This window comes from Salvelinus sp. IW2-2015, linkage group LG6.1, assembly GCF_002910315.2.
Source record: "Salvelinus sp. IW2-2015 linkage group LG6.1, ASM291031v2, whole genome shotgun sequence".
Taxonomy (NCBI): Eukaryota; Metazoa; Chordata; class Actinopteri; order Salmoniformes; family Salmonidae; genus Salvelinus; species Salvelinus sp. IW2-2015.
The window spans coordinates 5,996,359-6,021,020 of record NC_036845.1 but is presented as its reverse complement, the minus strand read 5'-3'; the positions used below and the strand labels follow the sequence as shown (position 1 = coordinate 6,021,020).

The following is a 24,662-nucleotide window of genomic DNA, read 5'->3' as shown; positions in this document are numbered from 1 at the left end:
CAATTTGTTTGTGAGAAAATGTGAATTGGATCAAATTTGGGTTATATTCAAACTTGGACTGACTATACTACCTAGGCTTTTTCAATCCAAAATGATTAACTGGAAATAATCATTAAACACAATAGCTAACAGACTGAGTACATTTTTAATTAGGCCTAGAGTTGCATAGGGCGGGACAATATGACGCAACAAACCCGCATACAGAAAGCTTTGTCCAATCATGTTGCTTTCTCTGTCTGTGTAAACAACCCTAGTCCTAATATAATTAATATGTAAACTACAAGGTTGCTGCAGTTTGACAGTGTTTTCATCTTCCCCAAGGACATTAGTTTGTTTAAACCTTGATTAGAAAAACTCTGGTCCCATCATAGCCCATTTTAAACCTTTTTACAGCAGATTAATCACGGCATACCATATAAGGTCCTGAGTTTTACCTGGTTAGGTTACCAGAACAGGAAAGACTACAGCCACAGAATAATTTTTCACCACACCACTCTAGTACGTGTGGTGCCACCTCTGATGCACAGGGTGGAAAGTGTGTGTGTGAGAGTGCGTGAGTGCGCAACATGTTGACAAAACAAAAAAGAATTTGGCCTCACAAAAACGTTTCTCAATTAATTTTCTTAGTAAAACAAACTAGTTAAGAATACCGTATTTCCTATGTAGCCTAATCAGAATCGTTTTCCCGTTTCTCGTCGGTCATGGGGGATGTAAAATATGGCACATTGCATGGAGTCTGTAACCTGTGTTTAAAAAGCGCAAATCAATCTGAGGTGTGCCCGCGCAAAAAACAAACCCTACTGCCGCGTGCGCGAAATTGTATAGGCGGTCAGTATTCCTCGAGCACGACACGAATAAAAAACCAAGCGGAAACGTGTGTTTGTCTTCCGCGCGTCTTCTTTTGGGACAGTAGGTGATATTCGGGTGCGCATTGGACACAGAGCACATTTTACTTGCTCTGCCCGCTATCCATCATAAACCCGTATTTTTAAGAATAGTTGTGGATTGACTGCAAGAAACTTCTTGGGGCCAGGGATTTCATAGTAGCCTACACCGACTGTGGATTTTGTCACATTGGCATACAATGACAACTTCCACCCGTACAAAGACAGGTAGAGAATACTGTGCGCTCTGTGTAGTGAGTGGAGTTATAGTTGGAGTTCAAAGAGGTTGCTATATTGCCTATTGCAGAATACAGTGCCTACCCTTGTATTGCCATTTTATCATGTTAATTGAATGTTAAACCAGAATCTGAGTGGCATAGTTAGAAACAAGTAATTACTTTGTTTTCTCTGTGTGATACATAGGTGCGTAATTTTGTTATTGTTGTCATATTTGGAACCTCTCAGTGAGATGTTTGCATGTCTGAAGTGTACATTACTGTCCACAGGCATATATATTATGCACTGTTGCATGCAAGATCTGTCTCACCCTTTAACTAGATGATAGGAACACTGTGGACAATTTTCAGCAAGTTGCAACCATGAAATACAGTTATAAACACTTTTCCATAAACAAGGTCTAAATCATGTTTGATGCACTAGGTAAGTCATTTTTTTGCAGTACTGTTTAAACTAGATGATAGGAACACTGTGGACAATTTTCAGCAAGTTGCAACCATGAAATACAGTTATAAACACTTTTACATAAACAAGGTCTAAATCATGTTTGATGCAATTTGTAAGTAAACATTTTTGTAGTACTGTTTAAGAGATAGAAAGGATTACATAGGACCATGAATGGTGACCAATGCTTGAGCTTGATGGACACAAACTAGGCAACTTTTTGCCCCTGTGATTCAGACCAGCCTGTGAACAGAACAACATGCTCTCTGCCCCTCTATGATTTACAGCTAGAACTGCATTGTTCCACAGCAAACCCACCATTTATCTTTACTGCAATATTTGCTAGTCCTTCATAGGAAGACTTTTTTTTGTACCCAGACTTTGTTTATAGGTACTTGAATGTTATTAAATGTCTCCTTTTGTTAAAGCGGCAATATGGGATTGTTACATACATTTTAGGACTTTTGAGTTAATGGCATGTAGCCATTGCTCCAACTTGTTGTCACGCCCTGACCTTAGATCCTTTTTATGTCTCTATTTTGGTTGGTCAGGGCGTGAGTTGGGGTGGGCATTCTATGTTTTTGTTCTATGTTGTCTATTCCTATGTGTTTGGCCGGGTGTGGTTCTCAATCAGAGGCAGCTGTCTATCGTTGTCTCTGATTGAGAACCATACTTAGGTAGCCTTTTCCAAACTGTGTTTTGTGGGTAGTTGTTTTCTGTTTTGTGTCTGCACCAGACAGAACTGTTTCGGTTTYRTTCGTCTCTTTGTTGTTTTTGTTATTTRGTGTTCAGTTTTAATAAAGAAAGCATGAACACTTACCACGCTGCGCTTTGGTCCACTCCCTCTTCTTCAGACGGTCGTTACAGAACTACCCACCACCAAAGGACCAAGCAGCGTGGTGTATTGGACTCCTGGACATGGGAGGAAATCCTGGACGGCAAGGGACCCTGGGCACAGACGGGAGAGTATCGCCATCCAAAAGAGGAGCTGGAGGCAGCTAAGGCGGAGCGGCGACGCTACGAGGAGTTGGCTCGAGGAGGCGTGTACGAGAGGCAGCCCCAGAATATTTTTGGGGGGAGGCACACGGGGAGATTGGCGGGGTCAGGTCATAGACCTGAGCCAACTCCTCGTGTTTGCCGTGGGGAGAGATTGACTGGGCTGGCACCGTGTTATGCGGTGACGCGCAAGGTGTCCCCAGTGCGCACTCATAGCCCGGTGCACTAAATCGCAGCTCCTCACATCGGCCGGGCTAGAGTGGGCATCGAGCCAGGAGGGATGGTGCCGGCTCAGCGCATCTGGCCTTCAGTGCGTCTCCTCGGCCCGGGTTATCCTGCACCAGCCCTACGCACGGTGTCCCCGGTTCGCCAGCACAGCCCAGTGCGGCCTGTTCCAGCTCACCGCACTTGCCGGGCTACAGGGGGTATCCAGCCAGGACGAGTTGTGCTAGCTCTGCGCTCGAGACCGCCAGTGCGCCTCCACGGCCCAGTGTATCCGGTGCCTCGGCCAAGGAAGAGGCCTCCTGCATGTCTCCCCAGCCTGGTGAGTCCTGTGCCTGTGCTAAGCCCTAACCCTCCTGCATGTCTCCCCAGCCTGGTGAGTCCTGTGCCTTCTCCCAGAGCCAGGCCTCCTGTGTGTCTCTCCACTCAAGTGATGATCCATGGCACGAAGCCTCCAGTGATGATCCATGGCACGAAGCCTCCAGTGATGATCCATGGCACGAAGCCTCCAGTGTGTCTCTCCACTCCAGCGACGATCCCCAGTCCGGAGCCGCCAGAGTCTCCCTCCTGTCCGGAGCCGCCAGAGTCTCCCTCCTGTCCGGAGCCGCCAGAGTCTCCCTCCTGTCCGGGGTCGCCAGAGTCTCCCTCCTGTCCGGGGCCCGCTGCGAGGGTCCCCAGTCCGGGGTCGGCAGCGAGGGTCACCGCTCCAGAGGCGCCACAAGTGGGCCAAGCTTAAGGTGGAGCGGGGTCCACGTCCCGCACCAGAGCCGCCACCGCGGANAGGAACACTGTGGACAATTTTCAGCAAGTTGCAACCATGAAATACAGTTATAAACACTTTTCCATAAACAAGGTCTAAATCATGTTTGATGCACTAGGTAAGTCATTTTTTTGCAGTACTGTTTAAACTAGATGATAGGAACACTGTGGACAATTTTCAGCAAGTTGCAACCATGAAATACAGTTATAAACACTTTTACATAAACAAGGTCTAAATCATGTTTGATGCAATTTGTAAGTAAACATTTTTGTAGTACTGTTTAAGAGATAGAAAGGATTACATAGGACCATGAATGGTGACCAATGCTTGAGCTTGATGGACACAAACTAGGCAACTTTTTGCCCCTGTGATTCAGACCAGCCTGTGAACAGAACAACATGCTCTCTGCCCCTCTATGATTTACAGCTAGAACTGCATTGTTCCACAGCAAACCCACCATTTATCTTTACTGCAATATTTGCTAGTCCTTCATAGGAAGACTTTTTTTTGTACCCAGACTTTGTTTATAGGTACTTGAATGTTATTAAATGTCTCCTTTTGTTAAAGCGGCAATATGGGATTGTTACATACATTTTAGGACTTTTGAGTTAATGGCATGTAGCCATTGCTCCAACTTGTTGTCACGCCCTGACCTTAGATCCTTTTTATGTCTCTATTTTGGTTGGTCAGGGCGTGAGTTGGGGTGGGCATTCTATGTTTTTGTTCTATGTTGTCTATTCCTATGTGTTTGGCCGGGTGTGGTTCTCAATCAGAGGCAGCTGTCTATCGTTGTCTCTGATTGAGAACCATACTTAGGTAGCCTTTTCCAAACTGTGTTTTGTGGGTAGTTGTTTTCTGTTTTGTGTCTGCACCAGACAGAACTGTTTCGGTTTYRTTCGTCTCTTTGTTGTTTTTGTTATTTRGTGTTCAGTTTTAATAAAGAAAGCATGAACACTTACCACGCTGCGCTTTGGTCCACTCCCTCTTCTTCAGACGGTCGTTACAGAACTACCCACCACCAAAGGACCAAGCAGCGTGGTGTAATGGACTCCGTAATGGACGGTCGTTACACTTGTAAATGCCTCATGAGTTTAGGTCAACTGTTTTACCCCACCAGAACCCAAAATAGAATCTTGTTTGTAAACAATGTTATTCTTAACAAACCCTATATGGTTTCATAACTATCATTTTGATATCATTAATAGTCAGTCCTTGCATCCATGACTCTGTTTATGTTTACATTTCTCCAGCCCCAACCCTCAGCTGTTTACCAGTGGTTGTCCAATCCCAGATTGCCCCTTTAAACATTTCCACTTGGCTTCCTCCTGGCTCCCTGTGATCTGATAGCTATATAAACATTTGTTTGGAATAACAACCTTATTTACTGGGATTTTGGGTGTTTATTTCAGATTTTTGTCTAATCAAGCACAGCGTTTCAACTCTAGATGAGTAAGACTTTGGCCCCGTGCCTTCTCACACAGCTGGAGGTGTATGGTTATTCCCTGTTGTATGTTAATGCTTACATACATAGATCCAGATTGCTTGAATGAGTGGGCCTTTGACTATGTCTTGTCTTCTCAGATCATTTGGATTCCACTGATCCCCAGGTTCTGGACTATATGCTGGTTCCTCACCGGAACTTCAACCTGATCAATGGGGTCCACTCTCCCGACGAGGTCGACCAGATCCAGAACTGGGAGATCCGAGACTCAGACATATTCGCCGTCACTTATCCCAAGTCAGGTGAGTACTGTAGACAGCATGGATGTACTTACCTAGAATACCCAGTTGTTTACCGCTTTTAAAACATGCCTGCAAACCTCTTTTTATCTCTTCCTATAAGGTCCTCTTACACAGTTTCAACTCAACTGAGTAGATCTCGTTCAGTGAGTTTACTTTGCTTATCTGTTAATGGGCTCTGTTCTCGACCTGTGTCAGTCCAGCAGCCCAGATAAGTGAAAGAAATGTCCTAGTTGTTTTAAGCCAACAAAACTGGTATTTTCGCTTATCTCCCTGCGCAGAACCTTGCCCGCATCCTTACATTAGGTGGAATGCTGCATGCCCTGTTCTCCCCTTGGCTGAAAACAATGGTTTAAACCAGGCTAGATTAAACTGTAACAGACCGATGTCCCATAAGCACCGTATCAGAGCAGGAGTAGCACAGTGACGGTAGGCAGGACAATGTCCACATTCAAATACACTATATACAAAGTATGTGGACACCCCTTCAAATTAGTGGATTTGGCTATTTCTGCCTCACCAGTTGCTGACAGGTGTATAAAACCGAGCACACAGCCATGCAACCGTCATAGACAAACATTGGCAGTAGAATGGCCTTACTGAGGAGCTCAGTGACTTTCAACGTGGCACCATCATAGGATGCCATCTTTCCAACAAGTCAGTTCGTCAAATTTCTGCCATGCTAGAGTTTCCCCGGTCAACTGTAAGTGCTGTTATTGTGAAGTGGAAACGTCTAGGAGCAACAACGGCTCAGCTGTGAAGTGGTAGGCCACACAAGCTCACAGAATGGGACTGCCGAGTGCTGAAGCACGTAGCGCATAAAAATCGTCTGTCCTCGGTTGCAACGCTCACTACCGACGTCCAAACTGCTTCTCGAAGCAACATCAGCACAAACTGTTCGTCGGGAGCGACATGAAATGGGTTTGCATGGCCGAGTAGTTGCGCATGGTGATCTTAGACTTGTGTGCAATACCAAGTGTCGGCTGGAGTGGTGTAAAGCTTGCCGCCATTGGACTCTGGATTAGTGGAAACACGTTCTCTGGAGTTATGAATCACACTTCACCATCTGGCAGTCCGACGGACGAATCTGGGTTTGGCGGATCCCAGGAGACCGCTACCTGACCCAATGCATAGTGCCAACTGTAAAGTTTGGTGGAGGAGGAATAATGGTATTGGGCTGTTTTTCATGGTTCGGGCCAAGCTCCTTAGTTCCAGTGGAAGGAAATCTTAACCCTACAGCGTACAATAACATTGTAAACGATTCTATGCTTCCAACTTTGTGGCAACAGTTTGGGGAAGGTCCTTTCCTGTTTCAGCATGACAATGCCCCGTGCACAAAGCAAGGTCCATACAGAAATGGTTTGACGAGATCGGTGTGGAAGAACTTGACTGGCCTTCACAGAACCCTGACCTCAACCCCAACGAACACTTTTGGGATGAATTGGCCTAATTGGCAAACATCAGTGCCCAACCTCACTAAGGCTCTTGTGGCTGAATGAATGCAAGTCCCCGCAGCAATGTTCCAACATCAAGTGGAAAGTCTTCCCAGAAGAGTGGAGGCTGTTATAGCGGCAAAGGGGGGACCAACTCCAAATGAATGCCCTTTTTGGATTGAGATGTTCGACGAGCAGGTGTCCACATACTTTTTAGTGTAGAATCCCTGAGAAACAAAAGTTCACTACATTTTCCCCCATTAAAAATAACCCCTGCATTGTCAGTTAAACAGTGTGTGGGTGTTATCAAATCAAAGGTAGTGTAGTGAGGTGAAAGGGCCAAGCTATCCAGTATTGTACATTGTATGGTAGGACTGAAATGCCACATTGTCCCTGCATGGACAATTGAAGTTTAAATTGAATTGAAATTACCTCTGGGTGACCTGTAGTGTCCACTCTGCTGTGATTGACTGGGACGATCTGGATGCAGCAGATTCTGACTCTGATAGAAGCCAAAGGTGACGTCACTCCAAACACAGAGCATCTCAACGCGCAGCGCGTCCCATGGATCGAGCTGATTGGCAGTGAGAAGGAGTTTAACGCTACCCCTTCCCCCAGGCTACGGGTCACCCACCTGCAGTACAAGTTCATGCCTCTCGCCATCAGACAAAAGAGGGGAAAGGTCAGTGGAATGCAAGGATCATTTTGGTATCACTTGGGTATTATTCTGTGGTATTAGCACTTAGCATAATTAGCACTTTGGTATTGGTGTTAGCCTGCAGGTATAATGCTTTATTACTTGTTATGTATGAGCCTTTATAATGCCTTATAAGGCTTTTAATATTTTATATATCGCTGTGTATCAAAATACTCTAAATGGTCGGTATACATGCTTATTATAAGTCTTAGAATGCATAATAACTGCAGGCTTTAAGTGTTACCCGAAGTCTATTATCACTATTTGTCATTACCTTTAGGATTACTTTCATTAAAGTATTACTACTGATATTGATGGATCGTTTTTTATAGTCAATCTATTAATATGCAGTATGACCTTGCTTCCCTAAGGTGATCTATGTGGCCAGAAACCCTAAGGATGTTCTCGTGTCCTATTACCACTTCCACAAATATGCAGCCATGCTGGAGACGCCGAAGGACTTCAATGATTTCTTTGAGAAATTCATGGAAGGGAAAGGTAAGTAGAATGTGTGCCATTGGTCCTGTTAAGGACTATGAATTTCGTACATGATGTGCAAAGCCAAGTATTTTTTTCTATGGGGAGTTGGCACTAGCCAACAATGCTTTACGCTTACAGTTAAGTCAGTTAATTGTGATTATTTTGAAATGAATGATGTCGAAAGCCTTCTTAACACTTTCATCTGTAGTATCCTTAGGTTCAACTGTGCTTTCATGGTGGTAGGCTGGGTATGAAGTATCCATTTGAGTCTTTGCTGTGTGTGTTGCAGTTTTTGGGAACTGTTGGTTTGAGCACATCAAGACGTGGTACGCTAATAGAGACAACATGAACTTCCTGTACATCACATATGAAGAGATGATCAAGGTACCAACAGTGGCAAAACCTACCTGTCCATCTACTTGTCCGTCCTGTCCTGTACTCCGAGTTGGCTTGTGAGTTTACATGAGTCTCAAAGCATGAACGGTGTGTGTGTTGCAGGACCTGCGCTCCATGGTGGAGAGGATGTGCAGGTTTCTAGGGAAGGATTTGACAGAGGAGCAGATGGCCAGTGTGGTGGAACACAGCACCTTTAGAACCATGAAACAGAACCCGCAGGCTAACTACAAGACAGTGCCCGACTCCCTGCTTGACCACAACAAGGGCACGTTTATGAGGAAAGGTATGCACGTCACACCTTCTAAATCATAATATAACGTGATAACAGAATGGTCACCTGTCTCCTTATCAATACACTTTAGTATGAGGATTGCACAAGCTGCATATTATTTCAGCCTTATTCAAGCCAAAAATCAAACCACAAAGGGCTTACAGTACTATACTTGTAACACCAGGCCCCCACACATTTACACTGAACCAATGTTCCGATAGATATACAACCATCTGGATTATAATTTGTGCAAACCTAAAGAACAATTACATTTATGATTTTTTATCGTATAGGGCAATTCCGCCACTTTTCAATCTCATATTCATGATCTCTAGAATCATACCAGTGTCTACATATGTGAAAACGACGAGTTAAAAAGCTACGGTCCTATTCTTTTTGTAATCTGTGACATCACAGGGTAGGATTAAAAGTAAGAAAAACTGTGATTTACATCAAGTGTCTAGCCAGAGGGAGGGTATTTTCTTGCTCCGCACGTCACCGCGAATCTCGTAGTGTTTGATGTTATCGAGTAGAACTTTAACCTTAGATGTTTATATACGAAACGTAGAAATGTGCCATTTTCACATATGTACACTGCTATTGTGCTGGAGATAATGAACATGTTGAAAAGTGGTGGAATTGCCCTTTAATACTCTTTTACATTATTGACTGATTTCCATCCACTCTGACAGGGACCATTGGGGACTGGAGGAACCATTTCACTGTTGCACAGAGTGAGAGATTTGACAGTGTCTTCCAGGAGAAGATGAGGGACCTGCCCCTCTCCTTTGCGTGGGACATCAATGACGTCAATAGTGMCACGTAATGACATCCTAGTCACGTCTTGCAGGGATTTTTTAAATCCTTGGGCGGGCCCCCTAAGCATTTTTTCGGGTCACCTAAGTCCAAACAGTGTAAAAAGAAAAAATTCAGGATGGAAAAACGCTTTCACTGTAAACTTAAATAACTAAATGTCTTTTTTTTATACCACAGCTTTGTTGAATACTTGTGTATGATGTACAGAACGTGGGCATTTATCCCTTACATAATAGAACCTTTGAAAACTAACAGTCACCTAAATAAAAGCTAGACAGTCAGGGACAATTGAAAAATCCCACAAACAATTAATTTAGCACTACAGATTTCATGTTTGAGCAAAAGAACACAGAATTAGCCATCGCAAAATGCATAGAATTGCAGAAAATGTGCTTTTAAACGGAAAATGTTTCTCGGCTCCATGGCAGAATATGTAGAATCGCAGGGAATTTGCTTTAAAACGGCAAAGACGAGGGCCTCTAAAATGTTCTCTAAAATTCATGCCCCTGCCACGTCCACCACCTAAGCCCATTATTGATCCAGAAAAAACACTGCCTTAGTTACAAGTTACCCTAGATAACTTAATAAGCTAGTTATAAGCTATACTGAACAAAAATGTTTCATGAGTTGAAATAAAAGATAAAAATTTTCCATACGCACAAAAAGCTTATTTCTCTCAAATTTTGTGCACAAATATGTTTACATACCTGTTGGTGAGCATTTTTCATTTGCCAAGATAATCTATCCACCTGTCTCAAGTTGAGGGAGTGTGCAATTGGCATGCTGACTGCAGGAATGTTCACCAGAGCTGTTGAATGTTAATTTCTCTACCATAAGCCACCTCCGTTTTAGAGAATTTGGCAGTACGTCCAACTGACCTCACAATCGCACACGTGTAACCACGCCAGCCCAGGATCTCCACATCCGGCTTCTTCACCTGCGGGATCTTCTGAGACCAGCCACCTGATAAAACTGTGTTTACACAACCAAAGAATTTCTGCACAAACTGTCAGAAATCATCTCGGGGAAGCTCATCTGTGTGCTCGTTGTCCCAACCAGTTTCTTGACCTGACTGCAGTTTGGCGTCATAACCAACTTCTGTTGGCAAATGCTCATTGATGGCCACTGGCATGCTGGAGAAGTGTGCATTTCACAAATTAATCCCAGTTTCAACTGTACCGGACAGACAGCATGTATGGCGTTGAGTGGTTTGCCGATGTCAGCGTTGTGAACAGAGTGCCCCACGGTGGGGTTATGGTATGGGCAGGCAAACTACGGACAACAATTTTATCGATGGCAATTTGAATGCACAGAGATACCATTACAAGATCCTGAGGTCTATTGTCGTGCCATTCATCCGCCGCCATCACCTCATGTTTCAGCATGATAATACACAGCCCCATGTTGCAAGGATTTTCACATTCCTGGAAGTTGAAAATGTCCCAGTTCTTCCATGGCCTGCATACTCACCAGACATGTCACCTGTTGAGCATGTTTGGGATGCTCTGGATCAACATATGACAGCGTGTTCCAGTTCCTGCCAAAATCCAGCAACTTCACACAGCCATTGAAAAGAAGTGGGACAACATTCCGAAGGCCACAATCAACAGCCTGATCAACTATGCGAAGATGTTGCTCTCTGAGGCAAATGGTCATACCAGATACTGACTGGTTGTCTGATCCACATCCTTACCTTTTCTTTTGAAGGTGTCTTGTGACCAACAGATGCTTATCTGTATTCCCAGTCATGCAAATCCATAGATTAGGGCCTAATGAATTTATTTCAATTGACTGATTTCCTTATATGAACTGTAACTCAGTAAAATCTTTGAAATTGTTGCATGTTGCATTTATATTTTGTTTCAGTGTAGTAGCCATCAATCCAAATTGTATATTAAGGTTTCTATTTTACAGAGGGAAAAACTGTTTTGCAAGTGTACAGTAACTTCTCATGTGCTGTACCCACAATGTTTGTCAGTTTTGAACGTGTATAAAAAATGTATTCATAAAGTTGAAAGAATTGAACTATATTTAAAAAAAGCAATTGTCTTGACTCATTTTAGCTATATGGTGATTGAATAAGGAAACAGTGAATTCAACCAGTCTTTTGAAGGTTATGTTCTGTAACAAAATGTGCTGCTGCCCTCTGTGGGCCAGTCAGAGTTTCTACAACTGCCTTGTGAATTCCAAGCCGGCAAGCACTTATTCCCTATTTTTCCACATTCAGATTATCTAGATGGCAATGTAAAGTCCTTAGTCGCCCACATCCAAGACAAGTACTTAACACAAAATTCACAAATGCGAGTTATAGATCTTTCATTCTCATTGAAAGCAAGTCTAAGAAGCAGTAGATCTGTTCTATGTGAGCTATTTCTATGCTACCTGTTTAAGTATCTTTAACTTTTGGTTTTGTACACCAGCTTCAAACAGCTGACAATACAAGATTTTTGTTTATGGAAAAGACATTTCACAGCGATTTAGATGGTACAATGATTCTCTACACTATACTTGTTTTGTCAAACTGAAATTAAGCAAACTAGAATTTTTGTGACCAGGAAATGGTGAAGAGATTTCTGCATAGTGCATCTTTAATGGCATCAGGGTATAAATCAATTCATTGACAAGGGTGTATAAATGCCTTGAGGTGATTCTGTGTTTACAGTCAACTGGAGTTATAGTTCATGTTTAGAACATAAATGTGGGTGTTATTGGTTGTCTTTCTTCTCTGTGCTTGGTCAGATACTGTGACTCCCCTTCCTGTGATGATCCCTTCCTGTTAGTATCGGTTGCGTTCAAAGTCGTAAATATTACAGTCGTGCTGCGCATCTCAGAAGAATTCTATATCACATTGATGTCGTTCCTGAGATGCAAAACACTTCTCCAGGCGTTGGGGGATCTGAATCTGTGCAGCACAACGTGACTGCAATAAAGATGATCTGGGACCGGACCTTGTTTCAAATACTATTTGAAATAATTTCAAATGCTTTCTTCTGGGCTTGATTGAGCTTGCCAGGCACAATGGAACCAATAAAATAGTTGCAACACTGCAATCCCCACTCATCTGGCACCCCAGGCAGGCTAGAGCAAATGCTCAAAGTATTTTAAAGAATATAAATAGTATTTGAAAACAGGTCTGCCTGGAACATGCCCATGGCATCTTTCTCTTCTTCCTAGTTCAGTCCTCATCACTGCCCAGTGCCAGAGGGTCAAAGTCAGGGTCGTCTTCATCCAGGTCGAGTTCCTCAAGGTCCTGGAAGAGGGACTCGTCCACTTCAACACTGTTTCCAGCTGAACGGGAGGGAAGAGCAAAGTTATTGTACAACCTTTTACAGATCCCCTCGCTAATCACCATACTTCTCTTACCTCAGACATACTCAGACAAACCCGCACAAACATACACACACTACAGTTGTATGACTCCGCTATACTTACAATCTTCCAGGAACTGTATATCTGATGTGTCAAGATTGTGATCGGTCTCAAATAGCTTTTTTCCTGGTAGAGAAAAAAAGTGTAAAGTGTTAATCATGTACAAATGCCAAGACGCTCACCAACCATTGAGAACCTCGTCTCAAATGGTGGGCTGGACCTGGCTTTCCATGCACTGACAGCTACATTGGTATGTGTTCTTATAAAGTCCTCCTGGGCAAACTCCCTCTACCTCTGTAGTCTGCTCTCCTTCACCACTAGCAGTTACCAGACATGGTCTTCAAGGTGGTTGCTACTTAAAGTCCCCAGGGCCATTACCAAGTTCGGACTAACTTTTCCTACTGTGCACTAGAGGCATGTAATTAACTATGTTCAGGAAGGAGTGTAAATGTTTCCGGTAGGCCGGATCGTGTTGTGCTGATTGTATGTTTTACATTATGTAATGTTGTATTGACTACTGCTGCTTTCTTGGCCAGGTCTCCCTGTTAAAAGAGACTCAATGGACTTCTCCTGGTTAAATAAAAGAAATGCAGAAACTTGAAGCACTTGGGTTCATGTTTTGACTGTACATGATGGCGGAGATGTAGCATCCAGATTAGGGTTGAAGATTTTCCAGGTATTTTGCAAATGTTCCATCCTGTGAATAAATAATCTCTCTCCCGGTAACCAGGTATTTCCCACCAAAACTGGAAGTGCCATTCAATTGCATATAAATAGACCTGTCTGGATTTGATTGAAAATTCAAGCCTGATGCTACTGATGAGCCATACATTAAAATACATTGTAGGCCGCATGTGCTGCTCAGTAAAAGTTACAAGTATAGGCTAGCGAATTTGATCGAAATATAATAGGGTCTGTTTGTATAATTAGTAGGCTGACGCATATATACACCTTTCATAATATTTCCCCAAATGTTATTAGCCTACCTCTTGTTGATTCATTCCTTCCTCACTTTCAACAGTTTAAAAAAGTTGGCATTATCTTCATCATTCTAAAGACATCCTTGAATAATACAGGACTAGAATTAGATGTAGAAGGCTTTCACTTCACGAAGATTGAATGGTTAAGGGTCTGAACAAATAACTGCTATAGCCTACAGGCATCGCACATTGACTATTATTTCAAACTACCCGTGAGTTTTATTGGCTGCTGTATTCAACTTTCAGTAAACACGAGCTTGCGTCTCTTCGAATAGTCTATTGGTATAAGAAATGCTACGAAAAATCATGTCCAGCAAACTATTCTAGTCTAGCTTTTCCTGCATGGGAAAAGAGAGAGGCCAGCGGCACACCGATGCGTGCGTATTGCGCAAGAGACAGAGGCTATAAGTTAGAAGATCATGCATAACCTATCATTAATTAGCTAAATATAAGGCCTAATACTGCATTGAATTTATTACCTGAAAGAGGTAGGCTAGGACATCTAGAACAGGATTATCTATTTTGGATGCAATTTGAATGGAATTGATGGAGAGAGAGAAACTGACAAAGTGCACTGATTTAAAGCAATGATATTCGAGCCTGAAATAAAAAAAGCCAGATGCAGATGGGTAAATTAGACATATTTGGTCTTTATATTATTGGAGCATAGACTATGCTGCAGCAAATGTAGGCGTACCTATCACTAGAAGAAAAGTTACCATGATGAAATGATAGGTCTACATGCATTGTGAACTGTACTCCATACTGAGATGGGCTGTCTGTCCCCACCCTGAGCACTGATGATTTATCATACAGAGGCCATAGAGAAGCCAGATTTAGACATCGCATATAATTTGACAGTTCCATTTCAAGCCAAGCTGTTCGTATAAATAATTGAATATATTTATCAGTGTCTCGCAGTTATTCATCCTGGAAAAAGGGAGTGATTTTGGGCTGTAAATCACAGTAAATCTCAGTAACCAGGTTCCCGCCATTCAACCCTAATCCTCTTGGCTGGGAATGAAGAGAGATTTGGGGGGGTAGACACATACCTGTTAGTTTAATCTTCCCAACCTGCTGTTGTTCCTCCTCTTTCTGACGTTTCCTCCTCAACTCAGCCATCTCCAGCTCAAACTTGGCTTTCCATGACAGGAAGTTCTCGATGGTGACCACTGTTCCTTGGAAGAGCACCTTCTCAGCCTCCTCCGCCGCCTCCTCTTTTCGCCTCTTCTCTTCCTCTCTTCTGTTTTTTATCTCGTCGACTAATTCGTTCAGTTTGTCCTGAACTGCTGTAACTAGGGTGAATATCATCACCATTCCAAGGTTTTCCTCAGCCTAGAAAAATAAATAAACACAGATGTAAGCGTTCTCATTGCCGAGTAAGGCTGAATAGACAGGCGGAGAGAGACTGACGGACAAACAAACATACAGAGCTGCAGTAAGGCGAGAATGGTGGACCAGACAGAGAGAGTGACTGAGTAGGGCTGTTAGCCAGTGATTGTAAAGCAAATAACTGCCGGTCTCACGGTAATTGACCGTTAATTAACAAACACATTTAGCATCTCCCGTCTTCCACACATAGCCTACAAGCCACTGATGCAGACCCTTGGAACATCTACATTTGGAAAAAGTCTAATAAATCCATGTAATATAGCCTACACCATCACAATAAATCCATTATTTATTTTAGACCGGTCTAAAGAAACATGATATGAAGAAAATGTAGTCTATTTCAGAAGAACAGAATAGCATATTCTGCATTGTCCCCATGTTAGGCCCTGATCTGGCTATGCCATATGGCTGTAGTTCATTTAGCATTTGCTTAGAATTCCGTGGCATTATTTTATAGTATGAAGAATACAATTAAAACAAAGCTGAATAAAATAGAAAGGGTATTTTCTCCAAATGATTTGAGCAAGTGCGCACATGCGGCTATTCTGTGATGAGTGGTTAACAAAGAAACAGGTACTCATACATGCTTAATTTAGAGTTATTTATGTAACTTTAGTTGTGATACAAATGTTGGGCTATATGTTTACATTTTTTAATACATTCTAAGGCCGCATGATGCGACTAAAGATGATTTGAAAAAAGTTGTATGAAAGGCATGAGCTCTGCTTTGTTTTTTGTACAGGCTGTAAACACTTCATCAGTCTCTTTCACAATTTGACAAGCACTTGATAATGCCTCGAATTTCCCAGCTGCATCCCCTTTGTGTGGCCATAATGCCTCTAAAAAATATCCATGTATTCTGCGGCCTCCACAAGTCTGATTCATCCTTGGGAGCAAATTCCAAATGCCTGAAGGTACCACGTTCATTTGTACAAACAATAGTACGCAAGTATAAACACCATGGGACCACGCAGCCGTCATACCGCTCAGGAAGGAGACGCGTTCTGTCTCCTAGAGATGAACGTACTTTGGTGCGAAAAGTGCAAATCAATCCCAGAACAACAGCAAAGGACCTTGTGAAGATGCTGGAGGAAAGAGGTACAAAAGTATCTATATCCACAGTAAAACNACAAAAGTATCTATATCCACAGTAAAACTAGTCCTATATCGACATAACCTGCAAGGCCGCTCAGCAAGGAAGAAGCCACTGCTCCAAAACCGCCATAAAAAAGCCAGACTACGTTTTGGAACTGCACATGGGGACAAATTTCAAACTTTTTGGAGAAATGTCCTCTGGTCTGATGAAACAAAAATAGAACTGTTTGGCCATAATGACCATCTCTATGTTTGGAGGAAAAAGGGGGAGGCTTGCAAGCCAAAGAACACCCTCCCAACCGTGAAGCACAGGGGTGGCAGCATCATGTTGTGGGGATGCTTTGCTGCAGGAGGGACTGGTGCACTTCACAAAATAGATGGCATCATGAGGAAAGAAAATTATGTGGATATATTGAAGCAACATCTTAAGACATCAGTCAGGAAGTTAAAGATTGGTCGCAAATGGGTCTTCCAAATGGACAATGACTCCAAGCATACTTCCAAAATTGTGGCAAAATGGCTTAAGGACAACAAAGTCAAGGTATTGTGAGTGGTCGTCACAAAGCCCTGACCTCAATCCTATAGAAAAGTTGTGGCCAGAACTGAAAAAGTGTGTGCTAGCAAGGAGGCCTGACTCAGTTACACCAGCTCTGTCAGGAGGAATGGGCCAAAATTCCCCCAACTTATTGTCGGAAGCTTGTGGAAGGCTACCCGAAACGTTTGACCGAAGTAAAATAATTCAAAGGCAATGCTACCAAATACTAATTGAGTGTATGTAAACTTCTGACCCACTGGGAATGTGATGAAAGAAGTAAAAKCTGAAATAAATTATTCTCTCTATTATTATTCTGACATTTCACATTCTTAAAATAAGTGGTGATCCTAACTGACCTAAAACAGGGAATTTTTACTAGGATTGAATGTCAGGAATTGTGAAAAACTGATTTTAAATGTATTTGGCTAAGGTGTATGTAAACTTCAACTGTACATACGGTCACTGTGGGGACACCGTCGTCGATGCACTTATTGATGAAGCTGTTGACTGAGGTGGTATACTCCTCAATGCCATTGGATGAATCCCGGAACATATTCCAGTCTGTGCAAAACAGTCCTGTAGCGTAGCATCCGCATCATCTGACCACTTCCGTATTGTGCTACTTCCTGCATTAGTTTTTGCTTGTAAGCAGGAATCAGGAGGATAGAATTATGGTCAGATTTGCCAAATGGAGGGTGGGGGAGCGCTTTGTATGCATCTCTGTGTGTGGAGTAAAGGTGGTCTAGAGTTTTTTTCCCTCTGGTTGCACATGTGACATGCTGGTAAATATGACAATAATTGACAAAAAGACACACCCCTCGTCTTACCAGACGTAGCTTCTCTGTTCTGCCGGTGCATTGAAACTCCCTCCAGCTCTATATTACCCGTGTCGTCGTTCAGCCACGAGTGAAACATAAGATATTACAGTTCTTAATGTCCCATTGGTAGGACAATCGTAAGTCATCAATTTTATTTTCCAATGATTGCATGTTAGCAAGTAGAATTGATGGCAGTGGGAGTTTACTCGCTCGGATTCTTAAAAGGCAGCCCGATCTGCGTTCTCTTTTCCTCACTCAAATGACAGGGATCTGGGCCTGTTCCCGGGAGAGCAGTGTATCTTTCTCGTCGGACTCGTTAAAGGAAATTTCTTCTTCCAATTAATGGTGAGTAATCCCAGTTCTCATGTCCAGAAGTTATTTTCAGTCATAAGAGATGGTAGCAGCAACATTATGTACAAAATAAGTTGAAAAATAAAAGTTACAAAACACAAAAAATGAACAAAATAGCACAATTGGTTACGGCATGTAAAACGACAGCCATCCTCTTCAGCGCCATCTTACCACATCAGTCACAAGTGATAATATATCATTCACAAGTGATAGGCTAATATTGTCACCCATCACAATATTATTGATAAAATTTAGTCTTTACATATAGTAAATAATATCTGTGAAATTTATTTTGAAATGGACCATTATGCACCGGTCTCGAAATAGGGGCAGCGGGAAAAAAAATACATGTCATCTTTGCACTTAAATAGAGAATGGAAAGACGCTATTCCTGTGGTTCATTTTCATGCCAGCCAGGTAGGCTATACTCCGGTTTTAAAGAGAAGCAATGTGCTTAATATTATTAAGATTGAGAAATAAATATAGTAGGCCTAGCCTATAGAAAGCTGATGGGATCCTCCTCTATTTACTAGAGGCCATTACTCTGTTTTCTCACGCAATTGCAAAGCCTATAGAAATTTTGCGCAACATAAGCTCATGAAGTGTTTGATTTGATTTCCAATTACATTGATGTCAGTGATTTGAGGGACAATAGAGTGCGGAGTACCAGGCAGTTAGCAAGTTTGGTAGGCTACTAATGACCATGAGCAGCATCAGAGCTTGGAGAAGCCTAATTACAGTGACTAAACTGTCACATGGAATTTGACTGCCATCATGACTCGGTCACCGTAACAGCCCTATGAGTGAGTGTGTGCACATGCGTGTAACATACCTGCTGCTGCAGTAAGGTGAGGATGCCCTCTGCGTCTGAATCCTCCAGGTTCTCCTGGGAGTATATCTCCCACAGCGGCACCTCATCGGGATACTTCTCCACATAGGTGAACTGTAGAGTCACTTCAATCGCTACAATAACACAGAGGCATTAGGTTAACAAATAAACAAACAACAAATGTAGTAATACCCTAGCCTGGTGATAGGTTAGGTTATTGCTTACTTTCATCGTTTTCCCCTGCGTCCGATGTCACAGTGATGGTGAAGCTGGTGGGCACCTCTGATAGCACTACAGGAGGGCCAAAGCAAATATGAAAGTCAGCAGAGCAGTCACATCATTGTTATGCAAATGAATGAAAATCAAAAAGTTTGACAGAAAGTGGATCCCGTTGCTCTAAAATAATTTCGTTATTGAAAAGTGGAAGACGTTGACTATGATCAACTCACCTGCTGGAGAGCCTGACTAACTGTATGGCACTGTAAGTGCAGTTGAGTTTGTTAAGCTAGCTAAACAGGGCAGTGGCACTGACTAACTTTGAGTGTGTGGTGATCGAGGGCGTTTCATTATGTGATCGTTAGCTAAAACAATTTCTCCTCGATAGTGTGGGTTGTTGGCTTGCTAACTAGCTAGCCAGATAAATTGGCACCACACTGCTAACCTGAGTTAGCCAGCTGGCTAGCTAGCGTTTGCCAGCTTGGAAACCAACCGAGACAGACTCGTAGGAAACTAACCTGTAAACGAGTCCGGGTAAATTGACTCTATAGCTTCCAGCTCGTTTCGCTGCTCCTCAGCGTAATCTGTCATTTTCTTCTACTATGGTCCATCAATGAGCTAGCAAAGTTAACCAACCGGGCACAGACGTGTGCGTGCTCAAAGAAGGCCCCACCAAAGACTTTAATATAACCAAGATAGACCCATTGTCATTTCCAATGGGAACATAATAGTCATGGTGGGCAGGATCATAGTGGGCAAGAAGAAGGGCAGAGCCAAGCACGCGCTAGCGCTATCCTATTGGCGCGTTCTAGGTACCTTTGCATATTTCCGTTAGGGAACGCCTACCCTGTGAAGTGCACGTGTGCAATAACTCAATTCGACTTTGCACTCCTAAACAGCGTGATTTTGTAAAACGTTTGCAAAGGGCGGAGTCTACAAGTCTGTTCTGTTCATAACAGATTCTAGTTTTGGGAACAGAAAACTGTATTGAGATCAACTGTTTAATTGATGAGAAGATGTGCAGAATGTCGGCCAAAATCCATCTCGTTACATCTTCTCCCACTGCGCGCCAGTGGGCTTCCTCTCACTACCATATTTGGTAGTGAGTGGAAACGCCAACCGGATGCTTCACATTTATACATCCACTGAAATATCTGTCTGTGGGCCCGTTGTTGATCGACTACGTCGGCAATCCTTTTATGTTCTCACTCTGAGTCGCAGAAGGTTGGTTTGACAAAGTTAACTCATCGAATGGCTAATTATGCAATTATATCTGTTAGATACGGATACATTTTCCGTTCAAATCTCTTAGGTTATTATCTACTCATTAATATTATTAGTTCGGCATCATGTATGAAACGTTTTATACTTTTCTTCAATAGATTATTTTAGTCTAGTATATTCGTAAAGGGCCATGGCATTGGCCTTTTCATTTATACTGTAGTCATTGACCTTTCCTCAATTGGTTTGCTCAAATCCTGCATCTTCTCTCCTCTGTCCTCTGCAGTGGTGTAGTGGAGAGTATATGCTGTATTATCATATACAAACGTATTTTTCAGTGGGCATTGGGTATACAAAGTAATGGAGGGATATGCCGTATCAATTTATAAAGCTGATGGAACAGATCAGAATGTTTAACTTATAATGTTGATCAACTATTATTTATTCATATTTTAGGCGCAGCAATGTGCACACAGCAGTAAGGCCTACACGCAAATGTTCCTAAATGCAATTTACAGGAAAACACCTTTCTTAAATGTGCATATGAACAGAGATGAAAATATCCTAGAAATGTAGAAAGAGGGAAGATCTAAAGATGCAGGATCTATCATGGGATTGGTTTCTAATATAACTAGGATAATGCCTTTAGCCGCTAGACAATGAAAGAAAGTTGAAAGAAAACCAACAGAACAGCAGAACGCATATGAGGAAGTCTTTATAAAATAATTGCCTCCATGTTTCAATGGTGGGATTTTGGCTATAGGCTACTTTGAAGAAAGGTAAGACCTGCTTCATAATATGAAGTACAATGTCCAGGTTTCAAACCATTAAGGAACAGGAAAAATATGGCGATGCTAACAATAGGCCTAGCCGTCTTCTGGTAGATGGAAAGGCTTTCCCAAAAACCTTGTCAATTAAATGTTAACTAGCTACAATGTAGCCTACCTGACAGAATGATATCATGATTATTTGCATCAATCCAGTGGCCATTTGTTTAGCAAACTCCATCTCATGTGCTACAGAAAGAAGCTAGCCAAACAGTGCTAGGTGCCTGCACACTTTAATTCAAGGGTAACTACACTCCGGGAAGAAAAAAAAATCCCAGGCCATAAAAGTGGTCTCATGATGTGGTTTAAGCATTGTTTTGGACTTAGAACATCCAATTTAGTTGTTTTTCTATTAAAACTTGTGATTTTATGACTAAGTTGACAGCCTAATTTATCTGTTTCAATAGTTGGCCTACTATTAGCCTACTTGCACAATACAGATTGGGTTGGCCTGACTGTGAAAGACCAATACGGGATTTATAATTTTATGTCACTTTCTCATAGTATTTTTCAAACACGGCACCTTTCCTTCGCCGGGCGGGCCGTTTGGGATATTTGGGCCAACATTTGAGTATACCACTTCTCCAGGCACCACTACACCACTGTTCCTCTGTCCCCTCCTTTTAAAAAAAGGTCAAAGGTAATCGATGAGAGGAGGCAAGGAAAGGGAACGTGAATGGAAATGTGCTTGTTTGAAATGAGACAGTCCTTCTCCACTGCATGTCATCAGGCAAATTACGTTTACAGATAAATGTGTAAAATAAATGTGTAAAGTGCTAAAAATGTATTTAGCTAGCTGTGCAAGCGATTTTAAAGATAAAAGGATAAGTAGCATATTGTTTTTAAATGTTTGCATTCTTTTGTCCTTCGAGAAAACAATAGCTAATTCAAAGGGGTTGTGGCAGATTTCAAAACTTCCGCGAAGGACTACAGATAGGATACACATGACTAACCTCGACGAAAGGTGGCTATCGAGAAGGGGAGGACACTTCCATCTGCTTACTAAAGAATTGGCACTTCCTCGACCACTCAACCACTTATCGGTTTCCAGGTCACAGAGGAGAGAGGATGGAGGAAAGAGGATGGACTTTTACCCAAATGAGAAAAGGCCATTGTGAAAGCGTGTGTCTGTGTGTCTGTGTGTCTGTGTGTGTATGATGCACCATCGAGAGTAGCCCCAAGGTCCGCTGAGGGCGCTATTACTTGACGTCAGGGTAATAATAGCACCCTCTAGCGGACCTTGGAGCTGCATCGAAAGCATTATGACTGACTGCATCATCGCCTGCTACGGCAGCTGCACTGGTCTCGGACGTGGATCTACAGAGGGTGAGCTCCTAGCCCTACAGGAAATTTACACCAGGCGGTGTCTGAGGAAAGCCCGGAAGATTGCCAGAGAATTCAGCCACCCCAGTCATGGACTGTTTACTCCCTTACTGCCTGGCATGCGGTACAGGAGCATCAGGGCTCAGAGACAGTTTCTACCTCATGGCCATAAGACTGCTGAACAGCTAACCCATGGCGGCTGTCCACCTGCACCTTAAGACTATTTGCACAGAATCTCTGTATTCCCACTTCTCTCTCACTCTCACACACAACACACACCTATTTATTATTTACCACTCTACCTTGCTCCTAACTAGTCACTATTTACTTTCTACTTACTTGTATATAACAGTACACTGACATACAGTAGTATATTCACAGTATATTATTATTACCTTGTTTTTTTAACTCCTTTTTTTATTATTGACAGTATTTTGGACTTGACACGAGAATTTTCAATCCCAATGATGATAACTCAACTATTTTATAACTTTGAACAATTCCCAGAGGTTTGTAAGACCCTGGGTTTAATAATAATTAGGCTCAGATTCTCCACCTACTTACACACACACACACACAGTTTTATCACTTTTCTACCAGCCTTGGCAGTTTCTCGCCGTTCCTCTCCTCCCTAGATTAGAGAGGCCTTGGAAGGGCCCTTTTTCCTGTTGTCAGTTTTCAGAGTTACAACAAGGTCATCTGTAGTTCAGTTGTCCTTTGTTGTCTCAACTCTCACATTGCTACATAGTAACACAATGGCCTAGTCACACACACATTTCATACAATTACATGGTTTCAGGGTGGAATTCTTTAGTCATTACTTTAAACATATAAATTCCTTTATCAGGACTGTGTTAGTTTTAGCGCTCATTTGATTATTTCTGCAATGTTGAGGAAGCTCGCAAGTAAGCATTTCATTTCACCGTTTACGCTGTATCCTGTGCATATGATGAATAAACTATGATTTAAGTGTGTGTGTATGTGTGTAAAAAATAGGATTTTGACATAATCCATTTTTACCTTTACGTTTTATCTTCCTACACATTCACTGTAAACTTAATTAAATATACAAATACACATAGTATGTTCATCTCTATTATCATTAATTCAAAAGTAAGATTATTTAAAAGTTGAGGGTCGGTTTCCAGGACCCAGATTAAACCTATTCCTTAAAAAAAGGATGCTCAATGGACCAATCAATTGAAACTAATTGCTTTTTAGTCCAAGACTAGGATTTCTACATCAATGAAACTGGTCCTTATTGTTCAAACTACATTTTTAAAAATGACAACATTCAGTGAAAATCAACGTTCTGTACATACCCTTCAAATATATTGAAAGCAAACATTTGGGACATAAAAACTTAGCATGGGTGCTGCTCACATAAAAAGTTACACTTTCACTATGCAGTGAAAAGGTGCCCACAGCCAAAACACATGACATTACCAACTGTATCAAACAATGTGGGCTTCTTTGACAAACAATAGATTATAAGAAATTACAGTGAATCACATACATTTGGACACACCTACTCATTCAAGGGTTTTTCTTTATTTTTACTATTTTCTACATTGTAGAATAATAGTGAAGACATCTAAACTATGAAATGACACATATGGAATCATGTAGTAACCAAAAATGTGTTAAACAAATCAAAATAGATTTTAGATTCTTCAATGCAGCCACCCTTTGCCTTGATGACAGCCTTGCATACGCTAGGCATTCTCTCAACCAGCTTCATGAGGAATGCTTTTCCAACAGTCTTGAAAGAGTTCCCACATATGCTGAGCACTTGTTGGCTGCTTTTCCTTCACTCTGCGGTCCAACTCATCCCAAACCATCTCAACTGGGTTGAGGTCAGGTGATTGTGGAGGCCAGGTCATCTGATGCAGCACATACTCTCCTTCTTGGTCAAATAGCCCTTACATAGCCTGGAGGTGTGTTTTGGGTCATTGTCCTGTTCAAAAACAAATGATAGTACCACTAAGCGCAAACCAGATAGGATGGCGTATCGCTGCAGAATGCTGTGGTAGCCATGCTGGTTAAGTGTGCCTTGAATTCTAAATCACTGACAGTTTCAACAGCAACGCACCCCATCACACCTCCTCCATGCTTCATGGTGGGAACCACACACACAGAGATAATCCATTCACCTACTCTGCGTCTCACAAAGATACGGCAGTTGGAACCAAAAATCTCAAATTTGGACTCATCAGACCAATGGACAGCTTTCCACCGGCCTAATGTCCATTGCTCTTGTTTCTTGGCCCAAGCAAGTCTCTTCTTATTATTGGTGTCCTGTAGTGGTGGTTTCTTTGCAACAATTAGAC

The 24,662-nt window shown here is 42.2% G+C and overlaps 3 protein-coding genes across 3 annotated transcripts in view; 1 reads left to right on the top strand and 2 right to left on the bottom strand.

Annotated features, from left to right (window-relative positions):
* The first annotated feature begins 1,128 nt into the window (after window positions 1-1,128).
* LOC111964933 (amine sulfotransferase) lies at window positions 1,129-11,406 on the top strand. Its single transcript, XM_070443922.1, is given in 8 exon segments — window positions 1,129-1,544; window positions 2,420-3,105; window positions 5,125-5,286; window positions 7,166-7,398; window positions 7,785-7,911; window positions 8,183-8,277; window positions 8,392-8,572; window positions 9,253-11,406. Coding segments are annotated over 7 exon segments (948 nt in total). The 5' UTR covers window positions 1,129-1,544; window positions 2,420-3,089; the 3' UTR covers window positions 9,387-11,406.
* Window positions 11,407-11,935: 529 nt separating this feature from the next.
* Window positions 11,936-19,671, bottom strand: LOC111964932 (RWD domain-containing protein 1). Its single transcript, XM_023988806.3, has 6 exons — window positions 19,480-19,671; window positions 18,971-19,036; window positions 18,749-18,879; window positions 14,778-15,060; window positions 12,809-12,871; window positions 11,936-12,664 (listed from the first exon to the last, which is right to left on the bottom strand). Exons 1-6 carry the CDS (start codon window positions 19,550-19,552, stop codon window positions 12,552-12,554), a joined length of 729 nt encoding a protein of 242 aa, XP_023844574.1. The 5' UTR covers window positions 19,553-19,671; the 3' UTR covers window positions 11,936-12,551.
* A 1,172-nt stretch (window positions 19,672-20,843) lies between these two features.
* Window positions 20,844-24,662, bottom strand: part of LOC111964930 (transmembrane protein 158) — a 29,808-nt gene continuing 25,989 nt past the window's right edge. Inside the window, exon 2 of the mRNA XM_023988804.3 lies at window positions 20,844-21,127. The gene's annotated coding sequence lies outside the window, so the exon portion shown is untranslated. The remainder of the gene's footprint in view (window positions 21,128-24,662) is intronic.